Source organism: Pelecanus crispus, chromosome 11 (assembly GCF_030463565.1).
Source record: "Pelecanus crispus isolate bPelCri1 chromosome 11, bPelCri1.pri, whole genome shotgun sequence".
In the NCBI taxonomy this organism is placed as follows: Eukaryota; Metazoa; Chordata; class Aves; order Pelecaniformes; family Pelecanidae; genus Pelecanus; species Pelecanus crispus.
In genome coordinates this window covers 20,127,748-20,141,331 of record NC_134653.1, presented here as the reverse complement: position 1 = coordinate 20,141,331, position 13,584 = coordinate 20,127,748, and the positions used below count along the sequence as shown (strand labels likewise).

At 47.2% G+C, this 13,584-nt stretch overlaps 1 protein-coding gene across 1 annotated transcript in view; it reads right to left on the bottom strand.

The window, feature by feature from the left end:
• MAPK8IP3 (mitogen-activated protein kinase 8 interacting protein 3) overlaps nucleotides 1-12,157 on the bottom strand; it is a 96,246-nt gene extending 84,089 nt beyond the window's left edge. Inside the window, 1 exon segment of the mRNA XM_075719241.1 lies at nucleotides 11,840-12,157. Coding sequence (XP_075575356.1) covers nucleotides 11,840-12,157 — 318 coding nt within the window.
• Nucleotides 12,158-13,584: the final 1,427 nt, after the last annotated feature.

The window sequence follows — 13,584 nt, the reverse complement described above, 5'->3', positions numbered from 1 at the left end:
AAGTAAGACACAGCTCCAAGTACATAATTCTGGACACCTTGCAGCCCAACAGGCTGTGAAACGAACTGCAGACAAACAGCATACCACACCCAATGCATCAGTTTGGAAGGTTGACCACCTCCTTGAAGAGAAGAAGGGAGTTTCTACCACAAAATACAGAAGAATTGCAGTGTTTGTCGTGACCCACACGTGGCATCCCTGGACATGCAGATCAGGTGTCAATCTTCCTGACATCAACGTGCAACCTTAGACTGATGGGCTATCTATTTGAAAGACTGGACTAGAACTGAAATCGATGTTGTTCGAGAAGCAGACAGATGAAATGGCAGCCCTGCACATATCTGCTGGTCCTCACACAGCAGTAAGCAAGGGCTGGACACACTCAGCGTGACACAGGCTGAGCCTATGAGGCTCGCACACATAACATGATGTAAGTATCTGAGTACCATGGTGCAGTCTCCTGGAAATGCCAAGCAGGTTCCCACTGGGAAAGGCAGGAGAGGGTCCAATCGGCTACTTAGACATCAGTTACCGCCTGAAGTCAATGCAGAGCAGCCAGCACCTGGCTAGCACTCCCCATGTGAGCTCCAGGACTGCGCAGGAGGACTATGCAGAAGGACATAAGAACATTCTGCACACAAACTTTTCATGGGGAGAAGATCAAAAAAGTAGAGTGTCCTGGTTTTGGCTGGGATAGAGTTAATTTTCTTCCTAGTAGCAGGCACAGTGCTGTGTTTTGGATTTAGTAGGAGAAGAATGTTGATAACACACTGATGTTTTAGTTGTTGCTATGTACTGCTTATGCTAGCCAAGGACTTTTCAGCTTCCCATGCTCTGCCAGGTGCACAAGAAACTGGGAGGGGGCACAGCCAGAATAGTTGACCCAAACTGACCAAAGGGCTATTCCATACCATATGACATCATGCTCAGTATATAAACTGGGGGAGGCTGGCCAGGGAGCCGCGATTGCTGCTCGGGAACTATCTGGGTATCGGTCAGCGGGTGGTGAGCAATTGCATTGTGCATCACTTGCTTTGTTTATTATTATTATTATTATGTTATTATTATCATTACTATTTTACCTTATTTCAATTATTAAACTGTTCTTATCTCAACCCAGGAGTGTTTCTCACTCTTACTCCTCCGATTCTCTCCCTCATCCCATCGGGGTAGGGGGAGTGAGCGAGCGGCTGCATGGTGCTTAGTTGCTGGCTGGGGCTAAACCACAACACAGAGGGAAGAACAAACTGCTTCTGCATTTCTAAGAGCATTTTTTTCCTCTGCCTAACCCCAAAGCATTACATCTTCTATTTTAGCTCTTAGTCTGCATTTGATCCACTTGGTATCCCTCCATCACACCAGCTTGGCTTCTCACCAGCAGAAGGATATATCTGTCTCCTGCATCTAAAAATCAGCGCTGACTAGTCCACCACCAAGATAGACACCATGGAAGCCAAGGTCCCAGGAACAGACCAGCACATTCGGCATCTTTCAGGACACCGCACTGCTGCCAGCCTGGGTTTCATCCGTGCTGTCACCCCCGGTCCGCACCCTATCATGTGCTGACTTGCCTTACTCCTGATAGAGTGATGCACAAAGAAGGAAGCAAATAAAAAAGGGCAGACTGCCATAATACTAGAATCATACTGTGGAGAGGGAAGAGAGTGGTTGCTGCTTTCACACCTTTGCAGAGGGTCTCTTCCCTGGTGTCACGTTGACAGGGGCAGGGGCAGGACAGGAACCAGTCTAGAACTGCAGCAAACCCTCCTTCTGCTTGCAGAGGCAGCTCTCAACGCTCACATGAGTAGAGAAAAGGCACCATTTCATTATTTCCCAGCAAATGCCTCTACTTCACCTTCAGGGGAAGGAAAGAATTATGTCTATCACTGTTACTTGCATTAATATCGATCCTAGTCCTCCATCAGGAGAAAAGCAACAGGATGTTAAATCTTTGACTTACAATCCTATTTAGTTTTATTGCTACAATTTTTTGTAAGGAAAGGCATGCTCAGAATCTAAAGATTACCATCCTTCCCATGGTGGATGTGCTGATCACAGGTCAAAGCAGTGACAAGGTTGTCACTGTTGGTAAGGATGGCTAGTAGGTTTATTTTACCATTTAAGAGGGAAAGTAGAACATTAGAATCATTAAAACTAACACTGTCTACTTAGATATGAATTTGAAACACAGGGGTCTTCAGAAACATTTTTTGCTGTTGCTTACTTTTTAAATATATGGAGTTAATTTTATTATCTTCCATTGTTGAGTTTTAATCATAATCTGCAATATTGTGATCAATTCTGACTCACATTCAAGTGACATCACTGACAAAAGACATAGAAGACAAATGAGAAAAGATTATTAATATCCCAATGATTTAAGGTTTGTCTCACCCAGAAGACATGGCATCACTTTACAGATGCTCACACTTGTGTTGCTTTTTACTTCTGAAATGGATATATCTTGGAACCTTACAACAGGTAAGGAGGAAAGTATCATAAATACGAAATCTAACATTTGCATGCTCAGTAGAAAAAAATAATTACAAATATCACAGTACTTTTCATGAAAATGAAGAATCTAGTTTCTCTGGGACCAACAGCTTTTGTAAATCAAGACAATTGCAAAAGAGGACTCAAGGTAAATTGGAAGAACCCTCTAATAACAACACAGATTCCGCTGCTCATTCTGTTGGTGAAATCTCACAGTGCCCACAGGCTCCAGGAATGGACAAAGAGGATTCTGAAGAATATACAGACAGATCTTGTACACAGACAGCTGTGCAGTAAATCTGCGTTTCATGCTTTCCAGTTACTTTCAACTGCATATAGTGGAAAGGATCCACGCAATAATCAAAGCCTTTCTTTATCTGGTATCTGCTGTTCCCAAATGCTTTTCTCCTTCGATGCTATGAGGTCACCATCAAGCTGCAGAAACTCCCAGCTATTTGTGAGGTCAGGTTTCAGGGTGGGGAAACAGAAAGTGCCTTCCCAAGCTGTGATTCATTTCACAGAGAAAGAAAATACAAGACAGAAAGGGAAAAAGTGCCCACAGTGGAGAACACCAGAGGCCGGAGCACAGAGCATCACTTTTATCAGCCTTCCGCACCATCATCTTAAAGGGAATTAGTGTAGGAGGGAGGGACAATATTTAAAGTATCCCTTAACAAACTGGAGGGAGGGGGTGATTTTCAGAAACCTTTCTGTTGTTTGAGATGCAGACAGGAGCTAGTGAACTTGCAATATTGCTATGCAGCTGGAGAGCTCTTTAAGTACCTGTCGTGGTTTAGCCCCAGCCAGCAACTAAGCACCACGCAGCCGCCTGCTCACTCCCCCTACCCCAATGGGATGGGGGAGAGAATCGGAGGAGTAAGAGTGAGAAACACTCCTGGGTTGAGATAAGAACAGTTTAATAATTGAAATAAAGTAAAAGAGTAATGATAATAATAACATAATAATAATGGTAATAACAATAATAATATACAAAGCAAGTCATGCACAATGCAATTGCTCACCACCCGCCGACCAATACCCAGACAGTTCCCGAGCAGCGATCGCTGCTCCCCGGCCAATCCCCCCCAGTTTATATACTGAGCATGACGTCATATGGTATGGAATAGCCCTTTGGTCGGTTTGGATCAACTATTCTGGCTGTGCCCCCTCCCAGTTTCTTGTGCTCCTGGCAGAGCATGGGAAGCTGAAAAGTCCTTGACTAGCATAAGCAGTACTCAGCAACAACTAAAAACATCAGCGTGTTATCAACATTCTTCTCCTACTAAATCCAAAACACAGCACTGTGCCTGCTACTAGGAAGAAAATTAACTCTATCCCAGCCAAAACCAGGACAGTACCTCAAGCCACACAGAAACCTGGGGCAACTACAGTCCATGCCTCACAAATGACAATCACTTCCCGAAGTGCTGCCCACTGACTTCCAAACAAAACACCAGAGGCATGTCCAACTATTACATAAAAATGAAATACTGGTAAGTGAACATGCTTATCATGTAAAATAACAATGTAAATAGCAAGCCATACAGAGGAAGCGATGGTCAGGCCAACATGCCATCAGAACACGAAGATGTTGGGGTTTTTTGGGAGTGGGAAAGGATGACACCAAGGTGTCTCTTGAACACAAGTCCCGCAGTGGCAATGCCAGCAAAGGGCTTTTACAGTCACGTGCTTTTTGGGTCCTGCACCTAGGGAATCACAACCCCAGGCACCAGTATATGCTGGGGGAACCCAGCTGGAAAGCAGCTTGGCAGAAAACTGGGGATCCTGGTGGACACCAAGTTGAACACAAGCCAGCAATGTCCTTGTGGCAAAGGCGGCAAATGGTGTCCTCAGCTATTGCCAGCAGGTCGAGGAGGTGATCCTTCACCTTTATTCAACACGGGTGAGGCCACACCAGAAGTGCTGTGCGCAGTGCTGGGCTCTCCAGTACAAGAGAGACAGGGACATACTGGAGAATCATAGAATCATAGAATCATTTAGGTTGGAAAAGACCTTTAAGATCATCCAGTCCAACCATTAACGTAACATTACCAAGTCCACCACTAAACCAATTCAGCGTAGAGTAGCAATTTCATGTTTCCTGGCTTGGTGGCTGCATTATTTTTTAATCAAAGTAAAAACTAGGAATCATTAAGGTTGGAAAGGATCTCTAACATCATCAGTCCAACCATCAGCCCAACACCACATGTCCACTAAACCATGTCCCAAAGTGCGACATCTACCCGTTTTTTGAACACTTCCACGGATGGTGACTCCACCACCTCTCTGGGCAGCCTGTTCCAATGCTTCACTACCCTTTCCGTGAAGAAATGTTTCCTAATATCCAATCTAAACCTCCCCTGATGCAGCTTGAGCCCATTTCCTCTCATCCTATCACTAACTACTTGGGAGAAGAGACCAACACCCACCTCACTACAGCCTCCTTTCAGGTAGTTGTAGAGAGCAATAAGGTCTCCCCTCAGCCTCCTTTTCTCCAGGCTAAACAACCCCAGTTCCCTCAGCCACTCCTCATAAGACTTTTGCTCCAGACCCTTCACCAGCTTCACTGCCCTTCTCTGGACACACTCCAGCACCTCAGTGTCCTTCTTGTACTGAGGGGACCAAAACTGGACACAGTATTCCAGGTGCGGCCTCACCAGTGCCAAGTACACGGGGACAATCACTTCCCTGCTCCTGCTGGCCACACTATTCCTGATACAAGCCAGGATGCTGTTGGCCTTCTTGGCCACCTGGGCACACTGCTGGCTCATGTTCAGCCGGCTGTCAACCAACACCTCCAGGTCCTTTTCCACCGGGCAGCTTTCCACCCACTCTTCCCCAAGCCTGTAGGGTTGCATGGAGTTGTTGTGACCCAAGTGCAGGACCTGGCACTTGGCCTTGTTGAACCTCATACAATTGGCCTTGGCCCATTGGTCCAGCCTGTCCAGATCCCTCTGTAGAGCCTTTCTACTCTCAAGCAGATCAATACTGCTGCCCAACATGGTGTCATCTGCAAACTTACTGAGGGGGCACTTGATCCCCTCATCCAGGTCATTGATAAAGACATTAAACAGAACTGGCCCCAATACTGAGCCCTGGGGAACACCACTTGTGACTGGCTGCTGACTGGATTTAACTCTATTCACCACAACTCTCTGGGCTTGGCCATCCAGCCAGCTTTTTACCCAGTGAAGTGTGTACCCGTCCAAGCCGTGAGGAGCCAATTTCTCCAGGAGAGTGCTGTAGGAAATGGCGTCAAAGGCTTTACTGAAGTCTAGATAGATAATATCCACAGCCTTTCCTTCATCCACTAAGCAGGTCACCTTGTCACAGAAGGAGATCAGGTTAGCCAAGCAGGACCTGCCTTTCATGAACCCATGCTGGCTGGGCCTGATCCCCTGATGCCTGTTGAACGTACCCAAGATGAACCGCTCCATAATCTTCCCTGGCACCGAGGTCAGGCTGACAGGCCTGTAGTTCCCTGGATCCTCCTTCCGTCCCTTCTTGCAGACGGGCATCACATTGGCAAGCCTCCAGTCATCAGGGACCTCCCCTGTTAACCAGGACTGCTGACAGATGATGGAAAGTGGCTTGGAAAGCTCCTCCGTCAGCTCCCTCAGTACTCTCGGGTGGATCCCATCTGGCCCCATAGACTTGTGAGCGTAGCAGGTCATTAACTGCTTCCTCCTGGACTACAGGGGCTCCATTCTGCTCCCCGTCCCTGTCTTCCAGCTCAGGGGGCTGAATACCCTGGGGATGACCGGTCTGGCTATTAAAGACTGAGGCAAAGAAGGCATTAAGTACCTCAGCCTTTTCCTCATCCTTGGTGGCAGTGTTCCCCCCCCACATCCAGCAAAGGATGGAGATTCTCCTTGGCTCTCTTTTTGTTGTTAATGTATTTGTAAAACAATTTTTTATTATCTTTTACAACAGTGGCCAGATTTGAGTTCTTGTTGGGCTTTTTGCCTTTCTAATTTCCTCTCTGCATGACCTAATGAGATCCATGTACTCTTCTTGAGTTGCCTGCCCCTTCTTCCAATGGTGATAGACTTTCCTTTTTTCCCTGAGTCCCCGCAAAAGCTCCCTGTTCAGCCAGGCCAGTCGTCTTCCCCGCCGGTTCATCTTATGGCACACGGGGCAGCCCGCTCCTGTGCCTTTAGGACTTCCTTCTTGAAGAAGGCCCAGCCTTCCTGGACCCCTTTGCCTTTCAGGACTGTCTCCCAAGGGACTTTCCCAACCACTGTCCTGAACAGGCCAAAGTCTGCCCGCTGGAAGTCCATGGCCCGCCTCCTCACTTGGCCACGAATCGAAAGAAAAGAGAGAAAGATATACCTGCCCCAGACCCACGTACCACCTGTCCTGCTGCCTGCTACTGACTGACCTGCACACTAGCAAGCTCTGCCTGTCTCTACTCCAGGCAGGACCTTCATTTAGCCTTTTTCTTTTTCGCTTTTCACAAAAAAAAAAAAAAAATAAATAAATAAATTATAACTAGCTGTCCTGGTTTTGGCTGGCTGGGATAGAGTTAATTTTCTTCCTAGTAGCAGGCACAGTGCTGTGTTTTGGATTTAGTAGGAGAAGAATGTTGGTAACACACTGATGTTGTAGTTGTTGCTAAGCACTGCTTATGCTAGTCAAGGACTTTTCAGCTTCCCATGCTCTGACAGGTGCACAAGAAACTGGGAGGGGGCACAGCCAGAATAGTTGATCCAAACTGGCTAAAGGGCTATTCCATACCATATGACATCATGCTCAGTATATAAACTGGCGGGAATTGGCCAGGGGGCAGCGATCACTGCTCAGGGACTGGCTGGGCATCAGTCAGTGGGTGGTGAGCAGCTGCATCACTTCCCCCCCTCCCCGCCCCGGGTTTTGTTTTCTCTCTCTTGTTGTTCTCCTTTTCATTACAATTTTTATTACTATTATTATTTTATTTTAATTATTAAACTGTTCTTACCTCAACCCACAACTTTCTTACTTTTGCCCTTCCAATTCTCTCCCCCATCCCACCAGGGGGGTGGTGAGTGAGCGGCTGTATGGTGCTTGGTTGCTGACAGGGGCTAAACCACGACACTAGCCCTTTTTTTTTTCTTTTTTTTACAAATATGGCTGAAAGTAGTCACCTAGTCTTCCTAAGTTATTGGGGGTTACTGCCTAACAGAGTGATCACATATGCTTCATTTCCTTAAGAAATCAAATTAAAAACAATACTTAGCCAGTAAAAATAAATAAATACCATGTGTTAGTATACACCACCACAAATACCAGGGCCACAAAGGTGGTAAATAGACTGGAGCATCCTTCACAGGAGGAGAGGCTGAGAGACCTGGGGCTGTTCAGCCTGGAGAAGAGATGGCTCAGGGAGATCTTATCAGTGTGTTTAAGTACCTGCTGGGAGGGAGTGAGGACAACGGAGCCAGACTCTTCTCTGGACAAGAGGCAACAGGCACAAATTAAACCACATGAAATTCCAGCTGAACGCAAGGAAGCACTTGTTTAGTGTGAGGGCGCTCAAACACAGGGACAGGTTGCCCAGAGAGGTTGTAGAGTCTCCATCTGTGGAGATGCTCAGACTCTGACCTGACAACCTGCTCCCGTTGACCCTTCCAGAGCAGAGGGTGTTGGACTAGATGATCTCAGGAGGCCCCTGCCAAATTAAACAATCCTGTGATTCTGCTGTCCTGGTTTCAGCTGGGATAGAGTTAATTTTCTTCCCAGTAGCACGCATAGTACTGTGTTTTGGATTTAGTAGGAGAAGAATGTTGATAACATGCTGATGTTTTTAGTTGTTGCTGAGTACTGCTTATGCTAGTCAAGGACTTTTCAGCTTCCCATGCTCTGCCAGGAGCACAAGAAACTGGGAGGGGGCACAGCCAGAATAGTTGATCCAAACTGACCAAAGGGCTATTCCATACCATGTGACGTCATGCTCAGTATATAAACTGGGGAGGGTTGGCCGGAGAGCCGCAGTCGCTGCTCGGGAACTGTCTGGGTATCGGTTGGCGGGTGGTGAGCAATTGCATTGTGCATCACTTGCTTTGTATATCATTATTATTATTATCATCATTATTATACTGTTAGTATTAGCATTACTCTTTTACTTTATTTCAATTATTAAACTGTTCTTATCTCAACCCAGGAGTTTTTCTCACTCTCACCCCTCCGATTCTCTCCCCCATCCCATTGGGGTAGGGGGAGTGAGCAAGCGGCTGCGTGGTGCTGAGTTGCTGGCTGGGGCTAAACCATGACATCCGCGAAACACCATACCATGCAAGCTGTATGAACATTACCCTATGTTCATACACAATATGAAACAGATGGAACAAAACAAAAACACTGAAAAGCTGGTGCAATCCCACATCTTCAGTAGCTTGGAGGTCACAAATAACTGAAACGTTGTATACCAAGCCCTGTAATCACACAGACTGACAGCACTGCCTCATTTCAAGGAATTACTATTTTCAATCCACTTGCCTAGGTGCTTTTGCTGTCCAATAGAACAAGTGGAAAATACGGACTCACTCTGCAGCCCAAATGTTTAGAAAATAAAGCAATAATTTGCTTTTGGCAAAGATGATTTTAAAAGATAATATACAGAATCATCTTAGAGAAAGAGACAGAAGAGTACTGAGAAGGAAAGCTTTCCTTTATGGCCTTCAGTGGAAGTGACATGGAAGTTGTTAGAAACAGTCCTGATTTAACAGAACATACCTATAGAGTCTGTCTGTGCACAATTTCTGCATGAAGATGAAACAGCAAGATTTGATGGTTGTGCAGCAGTGGTAACAACACAATACAACACACATTTTTATGCCAGATAACAATGCCTACTTGTGGTTTCAGTTACTTTGAAATTAGTATACTAATATAAAGTAATTATAACTCAGGGTCTTTTGACACAATAATGCAAGAGAAGAACAGATCGGTTTTTCATCTCCAATTCCCAACTTTATGTGTTGTACTTAGCACTCATACGCAGAGATGAATCAAGACTGAGGTCAAATCCCATTCCCAGAGGAGGATCCTCCCACTTAATAGTGAAGATCTCACACCAAGACTTGAGGTGCAGTACAGGAGGATGAATGCTGCTTGAGATGTGGGATGTACCTTCCCTGGTTACTATGGGCACTGCTACAGAACAGCAATCCACATTCTGGTGGGAAAAACATTTTTCTATTTTTTGATCCTTTACAATTATCTGGTGGACAGCAGAATTCTCTGTAATACATAGATTTTCACTTCCATAACATGTAATTTACTGTGTAGTAGGCAGCATATGGGAAACAGGTAAGTTATGTACTTTTTTTGTTATATGCAGAGGGAAGTAACAGCCATATATTCCATAAATGACATCGTAACAGGGATTACGTAGAGGCAGAATACTCGTTTGTTCTCCTAAAAAGCACATTATATATTCCTCTTGTTACAACAAGTCTCCTTGCAGACACTTTTTTCCCCACTTACATTGAGCTGTGCATAAGGATGACAGAGTATCATCATCATCATCGGTGCTTTTGAAATCTCAGGAAATAGCATCCTGCTATGGTTCCTGAGTTTCCTTGCCAGGAATGTAACTGTTGTCACTACATTTGCTTCCAGAAAACACATCCCGTATCTAATAAGTCAAGAATATAAATCCACCCAAGTCCAAAGATGCAAGATCATTCCAATTGGACTCTTCTATTCCCCATTTGTAGTCCAATTTTTTTTCCCCATAAATAGTACACTTATAAAAAATTTTATTTCTCAGAAGCTGCAAAATACTGTCTCTATGCAACATTTAATAACTAAAGTCTCATGTACTCTGAATCATTTTTCAATCCCTACATGCATTCAAAATAATTTTAATAACTTATCTGTTAGTCCATTAATACATAATTAAAACTCAGGACTAAAACTTTAATTGACCAGCTCTCACTTTCAATATTAGTAATGGACCACAAGTATCCTCCTCATCAAGTTAGCAAGATTCTTGAACATGATTATTAACAAGAACACATCTGTGAAAATAGCACATGGTGCTTTACATTGTTCTCCAGTTCATTCATAAAGCTATTTAATTAATTACCCCTTATCAAATCAGAACTTGATTCCTAGTAAGACTACTGAATCTTAAATCTTCTGCACTTTCTTAGTCTAAAATATAGAAAAAACTCTACTTTTTAAGAAGTTGTGTAGTGAATCGAGGATGATGGGGTGGTGATGGACTATTTCCACCACCGATGCTTTATTCCAGTTTGCAGACTATCACTTCAAGAGGCTAAACAGCAAACCCTATGGTTCACAGTCCTCATTTACGGCTGAAAAGATGCTCTTGATGTCAGCAGAGACAGATGCAGATGTAGGAAGAAGACAGAGTGAAGTCACCTCCCCTCTCTGTTTTGTCTACATCTGAGTCTTTGTAAACCAAGGATTTTCATTCCTTTCCATCACAGGGGTTTGTTCTTCTCATGATCCACTTTCAAATCCTCCCCCCCAGCTGAGCAGCTCTGACATGGCTCTCATGGGAGAGAATCCATACTCGAAGAAACTGCAGATACTAACTTGGAAAACTATTTTACTACGGTTCAAGGTGTAGTCTTGGTAAAAACAAGTTGCAAAAATCAGATGCTATACACTAAAGGTAGTTTCTTGCTCCAACTAAATAGCTTACTGCTGACACTGAAAAAGCTGTATGGCTGCACAGAAATTATCAATTTTACAAAGTATTTTTTAAACCATAGATTAGCATAAATGTCAAGTCCTCTATGTGTTGTTGGCATTCCAAAGTGAATTCTTCAAATCCACGGGATTGCAGCTATTTTTGTTTAGTCTTTTTCTCTCCGCTTTTACAGGGGCGGATCAGCCGCAGAGGCACCTGCCCGCCCGGCTCCGCGGTGCTGCGGACGGCTCCGGGCCGGGCCGGACCAGGCCGTCCGCCCGGCGGCCTGGCCGGGCCTGGGGATGGGATGCCGCCGCAGGGAGGAAGGGGGGCGTGCAGCGGCAGCCCCGCAGGAAGGGACACGTCTCGCAAGGCCCGGGCCCGCACCCGCGCCAGCCGCCCGCGCTCCCCTTCTAGAAGGTACCGCCGGGCCGCTGCCCCGGGGCTCCCCCGCCACCCCAGCCTTCCCGCCCCGCCCCGGGCCCGCCGTGAGGGACCCGCCGGCGGCGGCCGATCGAGGAGACGGAACCGAAGCCTGCGAGTAGGCGGCCCCGCCACAGGCCCGATAAGCCCCGCGGCCTCGCCCCCCCAGCCCCGCCGCACCCCCCACCGTGGGCCCTGCCCGCCCGTCAGCCGCAGCGGGGCCGCGGCGCGGTGCCCCCGCCCGGCAGGCGGCCAAGATGGTCGCGGGGCGGCGTCGCTCACCTCCTCGGCCTGCTTGCGCAGCGCCTTCTCCCGCTCGTACTGCGTGAGGAGCTGCTCGTTGTCCTCCCGCAGCAGCTCCAGCTCCACCTCGTGCTCCTGATTGTCGGTGAGCACCGAGTCCAGGTTCTCCAACACCGTCACCACCAGCGGCATCAGCTCCTTCACCACCTCCTCGTCGTAGCAGTGGATCAGCCGCTCGAACTCGCGGTAGATGCTGTTGGCGAGGCCCGAGACCCGCTCCGACATCACCGACCCCGAGCAGTAATCGTCGCCCGGGTACCCCCCCACGCCCCCATCGTCCAGCTGGATCTCCAGCATCCTGCCGGCCCGACAGCCACGCACTCCGCTCCGCTCTCCTGCTGCCGAGGCCGCCACCGCCACCGCCGCCAGGCTCTACCCGCCCTCGCCCCGCCCGCCGCGTCACGGGCCCCGGGACCGTCCGGGGCGGAGCGCGGCGGCACCGCCCCGGGAGGCCGGAGCCGCCCCCGGGCGGTGACGGAGAGACGACAGTACAGGGCCGCGGGGCGGCCACGCCGTTTCTCCTGCGGACACCCGTGGCCGTGCGGGGACAGCAGCTCCCAGCACGCCAACAGATTTCCTACTGGGGAGACGCTAACCCCCTCCGCGAACGGCACCTGCCCATCTGAGCCATCCCCCACGCGTGGCACACACCGCTCTGCTGTGGGGGTACATTGAGATCAAACACACCCGCGGCCAGTTTCTTCCCCCAAGACCTGTGGCCAGACAAAGGATGGCTGTGAAGAGTCAGCTGCACATAGGGGCTCCATACAATGCACAAGATCATCATGCATGACACCCCAGCACTGCAGAGCATCACACAACAGAGGTACCAAGAGCATGAACAAAATACAGCAAAGCTGCAAAGTCACACTGCATGCTGGAAAGCCATCTTCTCTGGGACCCACATTAAAGACTTAACCAAATGTAGCTCTGTGCTTTGCTCTGCTTGGTTCATCCTAACTGAAATCCAAACCCCAGTCTCCACATCCTGATCTGGACCCCAAAACCAAAGGATTCAGGGAAAATAAGTTGTCCCAGGACTGGGTATGTTAACAAGCTACAAAGTGGAGAGACCTTCCAAGTAAATGGTCCAAAGGTCACAAATGAGTCAATTCTTTCGTATTCACACTCTCAGATTCTCCATCATCTAACAAAAACATAAGAAGCATTATCTAAACTGGATGTTGTTCAATCTGAGGCCTGATCTAGAAGGACTCTTTTCTGAGGGAGGGGGACAACTTCCAGCCAGAAGAGTGCTAGAACCTAATTTTGCAACCCAATTATTAATGCAAAACCTCCAAACACATTCAGACTTGCAAGTCTCTTCCTAGTATCTATGAAAATCAGGGCACTCCTTTGCTCCATACATGTCAGTTGCTTCACTTTAGCTACTCAATTATGTTGCCAAGATAAGGCAGCTACAGTCACTACAGTGAAAAGAGACAAGAACCTATTCAGGCAGGGATGAATTGACAGATAAAACCAGAGGTCAAAACTAGCCATCTGAAGTCCTAAAAAAAATCCGGACCTGAGCCCTTGAAAGTAGCAGCACAATCACAGAACTTCATCAATATATTTCTACAAGCAGCAGCATGCTCCCCAATATGGGAAGCAGACTCCGGCACCCACAGCATATATTACAAAAGGCAAATCAATGCATACAATACTCATTTATGTAATACATTTGTACAGAGCCTAACAATGGGGTGGAAATGGGAAAAAAT